The sequence below is a fragment of the Helicoverpa zea genome, chromosome 1 (assembly GCF_022581195.2).
Source record: "Helicoverpa zea isolate HzStark_Cry1AcR chromosome 1, ilHelZeax1.1, whole genome shotgun sequence".
NCBI classification, from domain to species: domain Eukaryota; kingdom Metazoa; phylum Arthropoda; class Insecta; order Lepidoptera; family Noctuidae; genus Helicoverpa; species Helicoverpa zea.
In genome coordinates this window covers 6,084,627-6,104,575 of record NC_061452.1, presented here as the reverse complement: position 1 = coordinate 6,104,575, position 19,949 = coordinate 6,084,627, and the positions used below count along the sequence as shown (strand labels likewise).

The window sequence follows — 19,949 nt, the reverse complement described above, 5'->3', positions numbered from 1 at the left end:
TGCTATGAAGTTCAAGTTGTTTATTATCTAATTAAAATGATTACTCTATTTAATTACAGGTCATGGTCTATTGGAGTGCTTTATGTCTTCCATCTTTGACTAACAGGTAAACAAAAAGAAACCTATAAAAAAGTATGGTGACCAACTTAGAAATATATAAAGTATAAAGCATAAAAGAGGTGAGGTTATCATCACTTTTGCGATGGTGAGCAAACGTTATCCTCAATGTTATTCTTTGAAAAGGTACAACATTTTCCTGCTACCGAAAACAAAACCTTTAGGTATCAGCTGAAAAAGTGTTCATTCATCCATGTACCAATATACCGCGAAAACTATATCTAAGCTTCACATGCGAGGGTTCTGAAAATGTTAATGATGTAGGTACGAGTACGTCTAACCCCTTTTTAACATTCAGTATGAGTAATCGACCATCGCTCATCATACGATGTTACGGATATTCATCGTCTAGGTTACAATCAATACTTATTGTTTTTCGCGCTTTCAATATGCAAACTATGAAATAAACTTGTTGTTTAGTTATAAAGATATATTATTTCCTTGGATAGAGAACTCAATGGTCAACGTAATTACCATTTCTACGCAATCATGTGACTATCGCACGGATTTAGAACTTGTCGAGGAAGCGTTCGAACCTAAGTTATGAATGATCTCTGAGGAAAACGTGTTTGATCACGTAACAAATATTATGCAGGTTGTCTAGCAAATTATGTTAAGAGATACTTGCTTCTACCAAACGACCTGGCATGACATATTAATGGTGCAAAGGATTGGGTATAAGTATCAGTTATTGTCTTATTTATCAAAATATGTTTATCTCATCATCCTCCGAGCCTTTTCCCAATCATGTTGGGGTCGGCTTATTTATCAAAATATGTTTATCTACGAGTATAATATTTGATTTCTAATTAAGCTTTCCTATGTACATATATTCAAAATGTTTTTTTGATAGTTAGGTAATTGTCTGAAGATGAGACCTAAACAAATAATTTGACGATACATAATCGGAATGTGTGTAATAAGTCTCTAACTACTCGATTAGTAAGTATAGCAATACCAATTAAGTCGCTGCCGCTGATGACACCCTGACATATCAGGAAACTTAAAGTTCCTATGCCTGACTCTGATCTCTGGTGTTACTTTTGTCAAGTTTCAGATGTTTCGCATTCAAAGGTCTTTTAGTTATTTCAGTTTTATATTACTGCAATAATGTTAAGCCAATGGTAGATACTGTTTTGTTTTACGACTGCGTGGGATAACATCGCACTCAGTCCATTTATGTTGCACTTGATGTCCGATAAAAATATTGCCGTGATGCGTCAAATGTTTTTTTCGTATATTTTGAATATTTGTAACACTCAGTGTTCCTTTTGGCTGTCTATTAAAACCGAAGTATGTACCTTCTTGATAAAATATAGGTACCTACTGAACTACGCCACAAATGTTTCATCCCTAACTGCTACCACAACCAACTTAGCCACGACCACAACCAAGAAAAATGGCATATGACTGTACATTCGGTAATGCCACAGAATTGGATAGTAATAATAGACATTCCAAATAATTCGTCATTCTAATTCATTCTATTTACATATTGTAGTTAAATAAAAATGAATTCTCCGCTAGATGAATGCATGAATAGGAACAGTTATTCACTCAGATATCGAAGAGTAAATAAAGGTACCCTTTCCGCGATGGGGAAAGATAGAGCTAACTTACTACTTAAAAGTATTACAGAAGTGACCAAAACCTAAAGCCCAAAGTATTATATCTAATAGTTTTGCAGTGTTTTATAAATGTATACTGATCTTAAAGGTAAAAGGTAAAAAGGTAATTGACTAATATTAAAGGTAAAATATATGTAATAAACCACAGTGATGATGGTTAATTTCTTCCCGGATACAGGCAAATAACTTTCACTATACTTATATTAAAGTATCTTATGATGACGCGGCTAAGCTCTTGAATTATTGTTTCAGAAAGTTGTACACATGCTTACCTAATTAAATACATCATCTTTATAAAGGAACATCATTTGCATTACGTAACCCAAGATAAAAAAACTTCTTTATTTGCGGCTTAAGAAACTACAAATTAAACACAAACGTAATTAGATACTTATAACGTCGATTCTTTAATTTTAAAAACATTGAATCTTTTTGTGAATGAATGTTAACCGCTCTGTGTGGGAAAATCCTAACCAGGCTATTGACTTTTGCTTATTCCTTCCCCAAAGTTATTGAGTTGTATTGAATGACGTTTTGTTTAAAGTTCATGTCAGCGCTATAACTACTTTATGCTTAGTACCAACTTTATTTAAACTCCGATTTCCCTTTCACATTTTTCATTAGTGCCCATAAATTCGCAGTTGTTTGCTTGCTCCGTTTAATTAACGGCGTTTACTAAAGCCAAATCGGTGTGGATATTTTTAAATCAGTTTAAAAATCGTTCGTATGCATGAATGTTCTCGTTCAGAAACGAGTGTTCAATTATAATCTGTTCGCCGTTCGGCCTGTCCTCTCATTTCTTTGAAATAAGGAAAATTGCTTGAAATTACCTTGTTAATATAGTTACATGGAACCGGCATACTTACTTGCTTTAAGTGTTTCATCTACAGTTATATCTGAATAGGCTTTTTACAGTAGGTAATGTTAATTGTATTAGTGAGGTCCTTTTACTATAACAGGTTCCTTGATGATTCTTGTTTGAACTTTGTGATTAATAATATCTATTAGGTATGCTATACAGAATAACGACGCTTTTTAAAAGTCTGCCCTTATCTCAAGTTCATTTGGGGTCGGCGGTGCGTTCTTTATACCTATAGAATGATACTTATGATACTTTTTCCAAAAATAAACTAAGAACGACATGAAGTTAAAACCGATTTTCAAACTAAGCGCAGGCTAACGCACCCATTTAAACTTTAGCATCGGAAGCAGCGTGAACAGGGTAATCCGAGTTGTTGCTACAATTAGCTCGCGACTCGCAGGTTAGCGAATAATGAGTTTCACCTGTTTCGTACGAGTTCTAACTGCTTGGGTATCTACCTTACAAGAGTTACAAGAGTAGATAATACCGCAATTAATTCCTGTGAATGTTGCACTGAAGAATTTAAATGGTTTGGAAGGTTAGAGCCTTAGATAATTTACCTGCTTAGATAAGTAATAAGAACAGAATGTAACAGCGCCTGAACGATAAGATTAATCTAACTAACAAAACACGTTGGGCGAAATGGAAACTTATCTAAAAGTTACTTATGTTACGTGAGTGCTTTATCAAACCACGCTCCCTGATAACTCCCATTCCGCAATAGATATATCCCTAAATTCCATTGGCCCTAAAATCTATAGCAATTATCTGAAAAATTTTCTGGTCGATAAGGTATGAGACACCATTGGTACTACCAGTAAGAAATAAATGAAGCGTGGGTGTACTTACACCAATTACACAGCAATCAGCACTTCCACCAATTGCTGGGATATCATTCGTATCCGCGTGTCACCTCACCGCTGGCATCATCACGAGGGAGTCAACAGAATGTCGTCGTCTTTCATGGATTTTATCCTAGTCTTCAACGATATTGATTGAGTTATCCAGTCACAAGAACTGACCCATTTTTTTCGTAAGCTGGGAGATTTGGAACTGTAGTTAGTATATATATCTTCTAATCTAAGGAATGGGCATACGAATAGACCACATTACACATCTGTGTAGGTATATCTTCTAAGTAGTAGGCATTGGCGAATTAACTCCACTTCACAATTTAGTGAGAGGACGACAATGAAATATTGTAAGTAAATAACAGTAGAACCTACTTCTCAGGGGTCGAAAGCACATTCGTTCTGAGGGCGTGCAAGTGCAATGAGTACGTCTGTATTTTATGTAGGACCTCTGAAGGTTTTTTTAAAGTATTAAAAGGTAATGTCTATTTTATAGCCTACGTAGATAATTATTACGAGTTTATGATCGTTTTAAAATTCTTAACAATAACGATTATTTATATTTATTGCGGTTTCTGTCGAAGGGCTTTCGGCTATTTTAATTCATATTTTATATTCTTAGATATTACTTTTCAGAATGACTTCTAGCGATATGGAATTAACTATTATACTTCTAGGAAGTAGTATTTTTCAGTTAGTATAAGTTCGGCCATTCAGAGAATGCGTTCCTGACACGTCGCGATTGAACTGACGACGTAACTTTGCAATGGCGTTGCAGTTACGATAAAAATATTTTTGCTGGTTGTTTACCGTTTTAACAATTGAGGAGCATTAAAACAACATTATTATATCAATAATCAATGAATGTTATTACGTCGTCAGTTCAATCGCGACGTGTCAGGAACGCATTCTCTGAATGGCCGAACTATAGTACCTACAAGTGCCCTCCTCAGGCTTCGGGGTGTCAAAATTGTTGAGCAAAATTGTGGGAAAATTCGAATACACTTTAATGTAGAGAGAACTGCTATGAAAGCTTGTCAATGACTAAGTCAATTCGTTTGACTTAAAAGCTTGGGTAGTTTCTCAAATTGTAATGCCTGTATTTCACGCTTTCTTGTCTATCTTACTTAGATATATAACGTGCTATATTTTCTTGCTTCCTTGTATTCCTAATACGCCTTTTGGCATTAAATATGCTAGGTGTACAAACGAAATTTATCTCTTAGCGCTAACAGAATAGCAAAGTGGCGTACAAATTTGAAACACAAAGATTTATGCACGACCACGGAGTCACGGACAAAAGACAAATCAATCCTAGAATATATTATCTGAAGCGTATTTGTTTATGAATTCGAATATTGGCATAGTAAGTAGGTATCACTCTATTCTGTGTTACCGGTAAACTTAAAAACACTTATCTAACACGCTGCTAACGAAAATCTATTTGGACTGAACTTTTGCCAATAACTAACTGAAACCTTTTGACCGATCGAGATATAATTAAACCTGAACATTAAAGTGTTGACGCCATTGCTTGACAATAGAATTTTAAGACCAGCCTAGATCATTGTTTCAATGTATTTCTAGGAAAAAAAGCTAGTTTACTAAAATGTTATGCATTTTCTAGTTATAATCCCAATAATTATTTCAAACGTAGGTAACGATTTCTGACCGCTTACTCCATGCCTGGTTATTTTCCAGGCAGCCAGAAGTCTGTTTTCACATTTAAGTCTACTCTATATCTACGAATAGATTAGTGTCAATAAAACGATTTTATTTGTTTTTCAGATCAGATCATAGGATACCTTAATAAATATTGAATATTCTATAGAATCGATGTGCAGACAATCGGTTATACTACTAATGTTTGATAATGTTAAGCATCTCACTTATTCCTCATGAATTAAATAGTTTCCTGCGACAGTGAAGGTACTAGTAGGCCTACCATCACGTCTAATTGCTACGTGATATTAATATTAATGCACTTGTCACCGCCCCGATAAATTTACACAGAATTACGGACACATATTGTGTGTAAATCATTCATCCGTCTTTTTTTTCAAAGCCTTTTGTCACATTGTTTTGTTCCTATGGAGTGAGGCCCCATACACTCATGTGTGTCGTCAATTACATGGGATAATAGAGGGTACGCCCATCGTTTCGTCTTCGTAACCAAGTTATTATCATAATAAAATGGTTAAGTTGATATTACCGCCGCCCCTTCATTACGGACGATGACACTAATTTATGATCGTGTCCGGCAACAGTGTCCATTTGTGACGTCATAAACTTCATACTTTAGATGTCAGTTTTAGTCTGAACAATATATTTCATATCTGTAAGCAAGTACATTATAAATCCACTTTGTGACTGCCAATAAATAGTCGTGTAAACGGGTCACAACAATAGGCATACAAAGTATGCATTGCAAGTGCAACAAACCGATTGTATGTAATTGTACGCTGCTCAATGAATTATTTATTTTGTTTGTAGTCTGCGTTCTCAGATAATGTGAAGATAAAACCGGAGCGTTCGCCCTTAAGGTAGCTCTACTAAAACTATGTAAACGACGACATTTTTGCATGAGTTTTAGGTACCTCAAAGTTCATTGAAGTTGTTACTGAACAATTACTGTTGGCAAATATAATAAAAGTCGTATCACCTGACACGGTTAGCATACATTAGAGCGTTTAGCGCACATCACGCATGCGCGGCCTGAAGCCACTTTATCACGGTGAAGCTACACGTATAAGCTCTGACACTAATGTATGAGACGTATGCCTATACAATGAGTACAAATATGCCTAATGTTCAATTTATTTCGAACTATGAACTATAAATCTTATTAAATACAATGGTAACTAGGGACATACAGGGCATACATAACAGCAAGAAGATAAAAAATAAATCAAATAAATCTACCGCGTACATTGATTGATTTAAAGCCTATCAAACGCAAAATAAATGATCGTAAAATTTAATGATAGTTCGATATATATGGATAGCATGAAATTCAAGAATACTTGTGAGAGAGAACTATTTTTTGTTTCGTGTAGGGAAATGCTGTTGTCTAATGTAATGTGGTTGTTTTAATTAACAACTAATCGATGATTTATTTTTATTTGCTTGAGATCTAAAATGTCTAACGAAGTGATTGATTCTCAAAAAATATTTTCATTCAACCGGGAATGACAATAAAAATAAAAGATTTTTGGGAAGTCGGTTAAAAAAGAAACCACTCATGTATATTATGATGTAGGTGTTTATTCAAACCGACAAACACGCAATAAAACACCTTACATAAAACTAAAGTAACTAAGGAAATAAATTTTATGGGAGCATAAAACTAAAACATTTTACTCTATGATTTTAAAAATAAAAAACAGTTGATCTGTATTATAAATAGCGTACAAAGACTAGAATTTTAAAAGAGTTCACTTAAAATATTTTACATACATAAGTTTCATTTTCCTTTTAAACAATTGGAGGTCCAGAATTTCAGAATATTAAAATGTCCATTGAACTGCAATATTTGTGAATGTAAAGTTCGATCAGACAATTTTTATCTTGAATCAAAAAATAAATAATTCTACTCTACAAACTATAATACTGTCTTATACTGTTATTTCTAATAAATGCTTCGATAAGGCACTGGCCGCACCATATTTCATTACATTACTAAGAATTACAATTACTTAAGATCTAGCTATCATTCTACAATTTGGCAAGATTGTGGTTCTTACTTAAAACTACATCAAATATGAATTACCTACTTGCAATGCTGTTACTAATGCAGTATAAATAATAAATAATAATATCTGTAAAATCGATCTACGACTGTAACGTCGTCGTAATTTTTTCAGAGGTAAAATTGGTCTGAAAATACTGACTGATAAATACTTTCAAACATTAATTCGATATCTTAATTAAATCTTACAATGTTTACAATGATCCATTTAAGTATTGTCTACCGTTGACTCTAAAATCCTGGTCATTACGTATCAGGCGAGTTAATTCTGGGAGTTCTCTTTCTCTTCAGCGACTGGTTAGGAATGTCTACATAATCAATGACTTCCCAGTTGTCTTCTGGTTCCTCTGGTATCTGGGGTGGTAATGCTGATCTGACGATGGGCACCCCCTCGTTGTCCAGGGACAGGTAAGCCCGGATCGCATTAGCCGCCGCCTCGTCATCAGGGGTTGATAACGCTCGAGCATTGAAAGGACCGCTCACATCCTCACTCGGCAGCTCCCAGATGTGCCATTGAGCTGTCATCTTAAAATTCTGTAGACAAGCAAAGCAGTATTAAATAAAATATCGAAGTATAGCATTAACTGCATAATGAGTGGCTCGATTGTTACACCATGTACCTAGTAGCTCTACGTTATTGTAAACACAGAATTGGAATTGCATTGAAAATATCTCCAATAGGTATTGGGTTTTTACTTTGACATGTAAGACAAACCAACAGTTTGAAACTGCAAGCTACAGTAAAATGTGACAAACGATTAATTTTCTGTCACTGCTACGCGACTACGAGTTTCGTAGCACTTAAATTATTACATTATATGGAACTTTTCCCGTGTATTAATATTGCATAGTAATAGCTATAGACTGGTAATAAACCTTACATGCTAATCTTTATATTTGTTACTGTGCACGTCTGGTCTGGCTTTCAATCTTATACCTACAATGAAATAGGATTTTTTAGGATTTTTAAAGATACAGTCAAGGTTCGTAGTTCTTTTGGATCCCAAATGGTATCGTTTACTTTTGAGTTTAGATTACACAACTCAGATATGTAGTACAGACTACATTTACGAATAGATCGAAATTACATTAATTGGACCAATTACATTCACTTAAATAAATAGCTAGCATTTGAGTATTCCTTTTGTTTTCGTTTCTTGCAACGGAGAACCGTTGTCCAGTCAAACATTGCCTGTAGTGCATAGTGCATTACACATTGTACATATTACCGCTACATTAGGTTCAAGAATATATTAACCTTAGACACAAGTAAGCCCTCCCTTATTATTATCTCTTGTTATTGTTATATTATTATTAAAATGCACCTTAAACCACAAGGCTACATTAAATCCAGGAAATCTTAAAATGTAAACGTTTATCAGTACTTTAGACTCGCGATAAATCATGTATTTGAATAAAACATTGTTGTATATGAGACTTTCACGTACATCGTGTCTTATAAAGTCTTAGTCAAATATGAATTACATTAGTTTTATCTTGTTATCATTGTTCAAACGTTCGAAATCTGTCGTGAGAAACTGAGGGCTCCTGAGAAATATTAAAAGCCGACGTGACTGACTCAAAGCCAATTAAAATGTTTATTTTGGTTCTTAATATAATATTGAAGAGTATTTATAAGCTTCCATACTTCAATCGCTCTAAATAAAAGATAAATAAGACTAGTATTACGATCACACATGGAAGCCAGATGTGAATAGCTTTGTTTATCTTTTTTATGATCCTTGAAATGTGAAAATCATATGAATTTTATTGGTAAGTAGTGTTCTGCAAAGTTTTGCGTAAATCGTTCTTTTTAAGCATAATTAGTTTTATAAACTTGCTCACTTTGTGTTCAATATTTTCACTTATAACTTTACCATCACTTACATGCACTTTTGGTTGGAAGGTAATCAAAACGCCTCAGTAACTATAATATTCTTTCAAAAGGAAATCTTTATTAAAATGGTCATCAGGGACTGTAGGGTTATCTCAAGGGATGCAACTAGCTGTATTGTTATTACTACAATTATTACTACAAAGCAATCATCATATTCTCCCGTAAGATCGTAGATATTACATATTTAATAAATATGCTGATTTTTTCGGATAAAGTAGATAAACGATACCTAAATATATTCCTAAGATGTAAGGCATACGAGGTATAGAGGCATTTTTTTTATCAGTAGGTAATCTTAAAATTTCGTAAATGTATCATTAGCTACGAAAGGTATTTACGAGGCTACAGAAAGGGCACGATTATGAATATAATACCTACATAAATACTCAAACAAAAAATATAATTACGACAAATAATCTCTATCTTATAATTATTATTATATATTTTAAAACAATTATTAAGCACTTAAAATTATTTCTGCATTACATCTAGATAACATTTTTTATCGTGCTTACGAATTTTAGAATAATTGTAAACAATGTCCGCCATTAAAACAAATTGGTTCAAATTGCTGAGACTATTTTCAGTGTTATTTATAGAAATTACTGATCCATGAACTTGGAAGTTTCTCATGATTATCAATGTTTGCGGAACTTGTCTTGCGATGAAGTATTGATACAGGAGACAGTGTAATAAATATTGACCTACAGGTAAACAGGCGTCGATTAGCGTCAGCCTTCGTACAGCACAATGCTTGCCCTTGCCTGCTTCCGTTTGAGGCTTATCTAGGTTCTAATGCACATGCTAGTGAACCGCACATGCTGCATAACACGAGATTCTGTCTTAACCGTAAATTATACGTTAGCGTCATTCAATTAGGCGAGTACTGTTGTTAGATTTATAGCATTACACACTGCGTTTTGAAGTAGGAAAATGTAATCTTTTTAACTCTAATATAGTAAACAATTTGTTTTTGTACTTTATCTTATATCTAATTGCTGTGTTATCACAGGACCTTGTTCTGAAAATAGACACTTATTATTGTATATAGGAGACGGAGAGAAAATAAATGCACTCCGCTTTACTGAAAGTTGAAATTGTTATCTAAAACACTTTTTAAAGGAGAAGGGGACTTCTGGGCCCAGCAGTTAACTACCTGAAATATGTATTAAAAAAACCGTTACATTTTTTTAAATAAAATCACAAAATATGGTACCAGGATTCTACCCAGGAAGAGAGAAAACTTAAATTAAGATAATAAGACTAAATAATCGATTAAATAATGCCTGAAATGCCTGAATTACTAGTAATCTACTGTATTTTTATTCCGGCAACACTTGTTGGTGGCATGCGTCTGTCACTGACTGACAGATGCACTCGTTTGTTTTCTTTCATTCTGAGTGCGCACATATTTTCCTGGTTTTACTATTTAAACCCACGACCTTGGCTTTTCGACGGATCTTGCTACTCTGAATTACCTGGCTCTCGATTTTGGACAACTGTTACGCCTATCGATTGGATATCGACGACATGGATCGCTGTATGAATTGTACGATTGCGCTTGGTCGCAGTAATTCTATTGGAAGAAAAGTCTTGGAGGATGAGGCGATTTTAACAGTTATTCGTCAGTGGCGTGCATCTCAGCCTGTAAGTTTTTACCCATTTTTTACATATTCAAATCGTGCTTTTAGCAAGCCATTTTAACTTCATATCTATCGGTTTATTGGACAGTATTATATTAGATCAATAGTCAATTAGTTAGCTTAAGGTCTCTGCACACAGCGGGCGCGGCGCGGCGGGACGGGACGGCGACGCGACGCTGAGCAGTTGTAATGGTCTATTCACACAGCGGGCGTGGCGCGGCGGGACGGGACGGCGACGCGACGCTGAGCAGTTGTAATGTACTAGAGCGACAGTTACCGTCGCGTCGAGCGGGGCGGCTCTGTGTGAAGTCGTCCATAGTATCTAGTACATTACAACTGCTCAGCGTCGCGTCGCCGTCCCGTCCCGCCGCGCCGCGCCCGCTGTGTGCCTTTAAATAGACATATATTTTAATCTGTGGAATGTGGAGTTTGATCATTTCTCTTATAAAAAAAGTGAAGGTCACCCTCGAGTCCCGATAAATCAATTTCGGTCTCGGTTGTGACATCGACATTATTGAACATGCACTAGGGGTTGAACAAGATTTAAATGGTTATGTTATTTCAGGTAACCAGTGAGAACGTTGTATGCCAAGCATGTTGGGACTTGGCCCAAGATGTGGTTCTTGGAAGACGTGCGATTGATGCACCAACCCAAGTTGGCCATTCAAGCGTATGTCTCCGCTGTGGTCGTTCACTCTTAGCCCGGCGGTTCAACCACCTTCTTCGTAATGATTCTGCTCGTGAATCTGCGATATATAATGTGATTAGAGAGTGGATTCTACCACAAACGGTAAGATAGTTTAGTATTATATTTTAAATTATTTAAACTATATCTATACTAATATTATAAAGTGAAAGAGTTTGTTTGGTGCGTTCAACGCACTAATCTCAGAATCTACTAGTCCGACTTTAAAAAATCTTGTCTGTTAGATAGCCTATTTATTGAGAATGGTTACATAACATTACGCTACATCCAATAGCAGCGGAGCAGTAAACAAAGATGCTAGTGAAACCGTGAGGTTCAGCTAGTTAAAATAATAAAACATTTATTTGTAAAGCTAACATGATTTAAAACTAGCACTAAATCATAAAAATAAAACACTTAACTGAAAGACAAGGGCACCCGACACAGGTTAGGTTAGGGTTATTTTTTTTTATTACTATCTGGACTAGTTCAGTTTCGTCGTAGGCCTAGTAGCTTGCGGACGTGTTTACGGAAACCTACTGACTAAAGTGATTATCTGCCCAGTGTTTCTCAAACTTTTTGTGGCTGCACATTCACAGCGATATGGAATCACAGTTGTGCGGTTCCTGCAACGAGCAGCTGACGGAGGGTGCGAGATGCAAAATTTGTAGCCAGTCACTGCACTATCATTGTGCTGGAATTACGGAGGCTGGCTATCGCAAGCTGGGTGACAGGAAACATACATGGCGCTGTCATAGATGCAGGCAGTTAAGTGTTGGTGCTGCGCAATTACCGAGTTCACCAAGGTCTCCGATATCGGAATCTGATTCTGCGGTTCTTATGGAAATCCGAGCACTTTCAGCGAAATTGACCCCTCTCGAGGGATTGAAGGATGAAATGTCAGCCCTAAGAATTGAATTTGCTGACTTGAAAAGCTCTTTTCAGACACAGTTTGATGATATGGCAAAGAAATTCGGCGTTAAGATAGAAAATATGGAACAAAGAATTGTACATTTAGAAAAGGTCCAGAAACAGGTTGAAGAGCTCCGGGCCAGATTGGATAGAATGGATGATGAAACAGAGAATAAGGATCAATGGTTGCGTTTAAATAATGTTGAGATCAAAGGAATACCACAATCACAGAATGAAAATTTATTTGAATTGGTGGCTAAGATTGGTCAAAAAGTTAACTATCCTATCTCTAAAACACAAATAAACTTCCTTGCGCGGGTGCCTACGCGTGAAAAAAATCACACAAAACCACTCATCGTTGGATTTTGCAACCGCTATGTAAAGGAAGATTTTATTGCTGCAGCTCGATATGAATCCAAGTCAATGACCCTGATAGCTAGTCACATTGGTTTGCCCGGAAATGGTAAAATATTTGTAAACGATCATTTGACCCTAAGGAATAAAATGCTTCTTGCGAAGACTAAGAAAGCCGCAGCTGAAACGGATTTTCGATATGTGTGGGTCAAGCACGCCAAAATCCATGCAAGAAAATCAGATACATCCCCAGTCATTATTGTCAAAACGGAGAAAGACCTTGGAAAAATTGTTTGATCTGTTATTATATAATAATGTTTCCGTCACCCTTTAACTTTCTTCTTAATTTAAATTTGTATTCAGTTTTTTATTTCATATTTCAAATGTACCAAGTTACAATCATAATAACACTACAGTTTGGGAACCACATTAAAAATCGTGCTACTTACGTTTTCCTAATAGGACAGTGTCTTCACACACTGTGTCTAGTTAATATTTTAATATTTTATTTTACTAATGACATCTCATTTCAACCCACTTTCAACTTAACGTCGTGCGCGGTGCGATTGCATATACAGTGTTGTTCAACTCAATGTGTGACTAATTGCCTCGGACCTTTCATTTTTTGCTACCTGAGCCCATATTTCGTTCCTATTCACACGCGCAATTCAAAGTTCTACTTTTGTCGTTACTGTGTCGTACTGTGCTTGTTTCGTCTGTATAGTTTATTTCCTTCCACCCACATTATAAGTTCGTACTTAAAAATTGCAAAGATTCAATGTTATAGTTTGTATTTAAAAGTAAGTCGTATAATTTCAACCCAATATTTTATAGTAATAATACGTAATGGCAGCATTTAACATTTACTACCAGAATGTACGTGGTTTACGTACGAAAACAAATAATCTATTTCGTAATATCAGTATGAATTCTTACGATGTCATCATATTTACGGAAACATGGTTGGTGGATGATATCTACAACAGTGAACTATTTGATGGCCGTTATCTTGTATGGAGGCGGGATCGTGACTATTCCCGAACATTTCAAAAAAGAGGTGGTGGTGTTTTGATCGCAGTAAAACGTGAACTAATTGCAATTGAAAAACCGGACTGGCGCAGTTCTGCCGAGGATATTTGGGTGACACTTATTCTCAAACGCAACAGGCCCCAGGTAACGTACAATTTACATTTATGCGCTCTTTATCTCTGTAAAGAAAACTTGGGACACTCATATTTTTCACAGCTAAATAACTTTACGGCCAAGCTTAGCGAGCTTACAGTAACTCATCCGTTGGACAAATTTATAATTTTAGGTGATTTCAATTTCGGTAATGATGTTGACTGGGTTTGTAGTCATGGTTGTGAACTGATACCGAGTAGAATTTCAAATCAGCAATTGGTGGAGTTTTTTGATACTGTCGCTGTTTGTAACCTGTCACAATACAATGATGTGCGTAACATTAATAAAAGACTATTGGACTTGGTTTTTTCGAATGATTCCTTAACCGTTACCGAAAGCGTTAATCCTTTAGCTATACCTGTAGATGCTCATCACAAACCTTTAGTTATTGAAACAAAATTTGTCGAAATTCATAAACTGTGTGATAACATTACAAAAAAGTTTATTTTTTTGCATGGTGACTATTCAGCTATAAAATCTGAGCTAGATGAAATTAATTGGCCTATGTTCCTACTCGCAAATTCAATAGAAGACGCGGTTAGTAAATTTTACAACAAATTATACGAACTGCGCGACAAGTATGTACCACAAAAGTCAATAAGACAATCTTGTCATCCACCATGGTATAATTCTGCGCTAATTAAGACTTTAAGAGAAAAACACAAATACCACCGTAAATTTAAAACGTATGGCAATATATCGGATTATCATTCGTTTTCAATTCTGCGATACAGGGCAATTAACTTAGAGAAGACATGTTTTGACGTTTATATGGAAAAGATAGAATCCTCAATAACTAAGAATCCCAAGATGTTTTGGTCGTACGTGAAAAGTAAGAAAAACGTTGGTACTTTTCCGAATGTTATGACTTATAATAATACGTCGGCTAGTACAGGTCAGGATATAAGCAATCTGTTTTCTGCTTACTTTAACACCACTTTTCAACAATCTGAGTCCAATAATTATAACGCAGACACCTCTAGTGGTACTTGTTTTGATGGTCACACAACTAGCATTGGTTCTGTTGATATTAATCCTACTCGTGTGCTTAAGTTGCTTAAATCATTAGATTTAACCAAATCTGGTGGTCCTGATCAGATACCACCTTTGTTCATTGTTAACTGTGCTACTAGCTTAGCTGAACCGGTGACCATTTTGTTTAAGCGCTCGCTCTCGGAAGGAATTATCCCCAAGATTTGGAAATCAGCATATGTTACGCCAGTTTTCAAAAAAGGGAACAAATCTCAAATTGAAAATTACCGCCCCATATCCAAGATATGTTTGTTCTCTAAGATCCTTGAACGTATTGTATATACCGATCTTTATGAAGCGGTCAAATGTAATTTAAGTGATGAACAACATGGGTTTCTTAGGAAACGCTCAACGACGTCTAACCTTGTCCTTGCTCATGAGTTCATATCAGAAGGGATGGAGCAGCATGCACAAGTTGACATAATTTACACCGACTATAGCAAATGCTTCGATCGTATTGACCATCATGTGCTGCTGCAAAAGTTATTGTCGGCCGGAATACATGGTGACTTGTATCGGTGGTTCTGTTCATATGTTGACAATCGGACTCAAGCAGTAGTGCTACAGGGCTATACATCTAACTGGGCAGTTGTTCCCTCTGGAGTCCCTCAAGGCTCAATTTTAGGACCCTTGCTTTTCATTTTATTTATATCGGACATAAAATCGTGTTTTAAACATTCGTATATTTTACTTTATGCTGATGACATGAAGATACTTAAAAAAGTTCATAATGACTTGGATACACACCTCTTACAGGAGGACCTTATAAGATTTCAGACTTATTGTATCTTAAATAAGCTACAGCTTAATGTGTCTAAATGTTATCACGTTACATATACGCGCAAAAAGACCTTGATAGGTACAGGCTATACACTGTATGGTCAAACAATTAATAAAGTCAATACCATCAGAGATCTTGGAGTTATATTTGATAGTAAACTATTATTCGATCAGCACATTGAGTCCATAGTTAAGAAAGCGGCAAAAGCGTTAGGCTTTATAACTAGAATGTCTGCAAACTTCCGATCTATAAAAACAATTAAAATATTATACTGTTCATTTGTACGTAGTCATTTAGAATATGCATCACAGGTCTGGAACCCGCAATATGAGATTTATAATTCTCGTATTGAGGCTATCCAGAAAAAGTTTTTAAAATACATTGATTTTAAAGCACGGCAGTATTCAGCAGATTACAGTCAACGTTGCCACAGATACCATTTCTTACCTCTGGAACACAGACGACTCATAAATGACATTTGTTTTTTATTAAATATAGCGAATGGCACAATCGACTGTGCCGAACTAGTCGCTAAGTTAGAACTACGAACAAATCAACTCGGTTTACGTCAGCGCCCACTGCTCAACGTTCCTTTCTCGTGTACGAACTACAGGCGAAATGCTTTCTTTGCTAGAAGCACGGCAAGCTTCAACAAACTACCCCTTGAGTTGAACATTGATCTTTATTGTACATCCACTAGTACGACAAGGCGGATTTTAGCAAAACAATTTTTTGGAAACTGATTTCTTTCTTTTTTTTTTATCAACTAGTATCGTTATCGCACGAACTGTAGTGTTATTATTGTAATTATCTAAAATCATTATCTATACATAGTTTAATAATGTAAAATCGTCATAGGTTTTACGTCTAATTAACATAATAACATGTATATGTGGAGGCTTGTTATTAGCAATGTTTAGTTTTATTTTTATTTTTTTTATACTCATAGTTTGTAATTAGTCTGTAAGCCTTCTTTAAAATCAATAAAAAAAAAAAAAAAAAAAACTACTGTATTATAGTATAATAGTGAATTTTTATTTTTTTGAAGGTGGACGAGGCAAGTCGTATATGCCATTCCTGTTGGATATTAGCAGACAGAGCTGCTGTTCATATGAGTACAGGTCCTTCGACTTCCTCACAAAGTAACCCACCGCCAGCCCAATCATCAGTTGGTGTTTCTGTTGGACAATTGGATGAAAATCATGACAACATTCTACACGAACCTGAGAATGTTTCCATTCAACCAGAACAAAACCAAGGTAATGATGATGTGCATGAACCCTCAGTGGAACTACATTCACCAAGTGCCCCAATTGTGGAACCAGTACAACAGCACCCTGAACCAACAATTGTATTGCCAGATTATATGCGGGCAGTTGAAACAGAGCGACGGTGCTTCATAGAAGGTTGCCAGAGAACTGAACGATATAGAGTTCCTCTAGCAACGAGAAAAATGTTGCTTAATGAGCATAAATATTATGTACCACAAAATAATCGACTTTGTGATATACATTTAGTAATTGAGGCATGGGACTTCCTTGATAGTTTAAGGAGTAATTATTTACAAACATTTACTGCAAGACATATCCAAGATATGTTTACACTAAAAGAAACCCCAAAAGAAAGGTTTTTGAATTTTGAAAATATTGATAATATGGACGACCATGTTGTGCATACCTGGATCGGGTTTACTAAAGTTCAGTTCCGTCAATTATTTGATGAGGTTCCACAATTGATAGAAATTCGTAATAGTTCTTCAGTTTTAGCAGCCTATCTTATCAAATTAAGAAGTGGGGACTCAAATGAAAGATTAGCAACATTATTTAAAACATCTAAGAAAACTTTAGCCAAGTGGCTGTGTCAAGCCCGTGACATATTAACTGAACATTTTGTGCCTCGGCACTTAGGTTTAGAACACATCACTAGAGAACAAATAAAAGAAAGGAACTTAGCCATTCCTAGTGCTTTATTTGAAGGAGATTCTAGGCCCATCGCTATATTTGATGGAACTTACTGTTATATTGAAAAAAGCTCTAATTATTTATATCAAAAAAAAACATACAGTTTGCATAAATATAGGAACTTAACCAAACCTTTTTTAATGGTGTGCACAGATGGTTACATCATTGATGTTTTGGGCCCCTATCCAGCTACCACGTCAGACTCAGATATAATGAGACATGAATTTTTAAGTGGAAACCCACTCCAGGATTTTTTCCAAAATGGTGATGTATTTATACTGGATAGGGGTTTCCGAGATTCATTACCTTTGTTAAACCAATGTGGATATAGGACATACGTGCCTGCTACTTTGGCGCAGGGTGAAACACAGCTGTCAACACTTGACGCAAACAAATCGAGGGCAGTCACCATTTGCCGTTGGGTCGTTGAGATTGTGAACGGTAGGTTTAAAAGAGATTTCAAATTATTCAGGCAATGTTATTTTAATACAGCCTCAAGAAGTTTAATAAGAGATTTTAAGGTGGCTGCTGCTCTCATAAATAGGTTTCACCCTCCCATAACCGATAGAATAGACTGTGGGGCTATCATTAATCAGATTAATTTAAATATGAATAGACATAACATATTAGGTGATTTTATTGTTAACAACCAATATAATAGACGTAGGGCTGATTTTGAAACAATAACTATTCATAATGATAATTTAAATGATTTTCCCCAGTTGTCATATGATGAATTAATTCTTGTATGCTTAGGTACATATCAATTAAAGCAGGCACGGTCCTATTTTGGTGAACATTTGCGGGGAAATGATGGGTTTATAATAGAAGTGTGCAGGGAGGTAAGCAGCAGCCTTCTTCGACAGCTGTCAGCTTCAAATACTTCTTGGTTATTGCGAGGCCGAATACAATCCCGCCATATAAGTCGCAAAACATATTTTGTTTATATTTTAGTTGATAGCTGTCGAAGAGGACGAGATTCAATATTATCATATTATTGTAATTGTATTGTAGGTAGAAGAACTGTAGGCTGCTGTGCCCATGTAATGTGCATTATATGGTATCTCAGTTGGGCAAGATTCCAAGAAAATATCGTACCCCCTGCACAATTTTTAGATGACATTCTAATAATAATTGAAGATGAATGATAATACATGTTTAATTATTAAGTATATTGGTGTTTTATTTTACTTCCTTCTCCCTTTTTTAGTTTTTAAAAGGTTGGTTCCTGCTGCTTATAGGTTACAGGAAATTGCAAGTAGAAACTTGTCTTCGACTATAGCGAAAGGCCGCGTTTCCACTGACGCGGAGCTGGGCGGAGAGGAGCTTAGCGGTGCACAAATTGACCAATGATTATGCTTGAAATCTCCGCTCCGCTTCAATGGAAACAGTACGAGCGGGGTGGAGCAGAGCTGAGCGAATATTCATACATCGAGGCGGTGCAGAGCGGAGGACAGCGAGCATTGGGGTGCAGAGCGGAGGACAGCGGGGCGGTACGGAGCGGTGCGGAGCGGGGCGGTGCGTGACTCGCGTGCAGTGTGTCTGTAAAAATGCGCGATTCCAAAAGCATGCTCCACTCCGCTCTGCTCCGCTCACTGACCACTCACCGCTCTTCATCGCTCCTCTCCGCTCAGCTGCGCTCCTCTCCGCCCAGCTCCGCTTCAGTGGAAACACTGACCACTTTTCACCGCTCTTCTCCGCTCCTCTCCGCCCAGCTCCGCGTCAGTGGAAACGCGGCCAAAGTCCAGGGCACGCGCCGGTTGCCGCTGCGTAGGGTGATGTCTCGAAGATCTAACAGGTTAGGCTTTCACATGCTTCATGCATAAAACCATTACACAACCGAAGTGATTCAGAAGTATTTCGCAAATTACATAAAAAATACAATGTTATAATATAACCTAACTTTTACTATAATTCAGATAACTTGGTTTCTGGGTAGCCAAAATTCACCAAATTTTTAGTGAAGCCTTGTTATTATATCCTCTTACAAATAAGGCTACTTTGATTCAGTTAACACCTGGGCCCAGGAACCTATGGAGCCATTCCCTTCTCCTTTACAACTTTTAAATTCATAATAGGATTATGTACCTGCGTTGCGTTATATCAATATGCCAAGCTTTGACGGAACTCAGCTGACAAGTGGACTATGCGCTTGTTTTGTCACACTTATCAAAAGTCAACATTTTGTTAAAATGTTGACGTCCCATCTTGAGCATACTTGCTCAATTTATCATACTTAGTCCAATTTAAACGTCTAGATAAACGATGACTAATTAGGCCCATAATTTACTCTAAA

General features: G+C 36.2%; 2 protein-coding genes across 2 annotated transcripts in view; one reads left to right on the top strand and one right to left on the bottom strand.

Moving 5' to 3' along the window:
- Nucleotides 1–6,704: 6,704 nt before the first annotated feature.
- Nucleotides 6,705–19,949, bottom strand: part of LOC124642635 (A disintegrin and metalloproteinase with thrombospondin motifs adt-2-like) — a 31,165-nt gene continuing 17,920 nt past the window's right edge. Inside the window, exon 13 of the mRNA XM_047181203.1 lies at nt 6,705–7,740. Coding sequence (XP_047037159.1) covers nt 7,453–7,740 — 288 coding nt within the window. The 3' untranslated portion in view covers nt 6,705–7,452. The remainder of the gene's footprint in view (nt 7,741–19,949) is intronic.
- LOC124642580 lies at nt 10,232–18,825 on the top strand. Its single transcript, XM_047181067.1, has 3 exons — nt 10,232–10,750; nt 11,312–11,536; nt 16,741–18,825. Exons 1-3 carry the CDS (start codon nt 10,634–10,636, stop codon nt 18,799–18,801), a joined length of 2,403 nt encoding a protein of 800 aa, XP_047037023.1. The 5' UTR covers nt 10,232–10,633; the 3' UTR covers nt 18,802–18,825.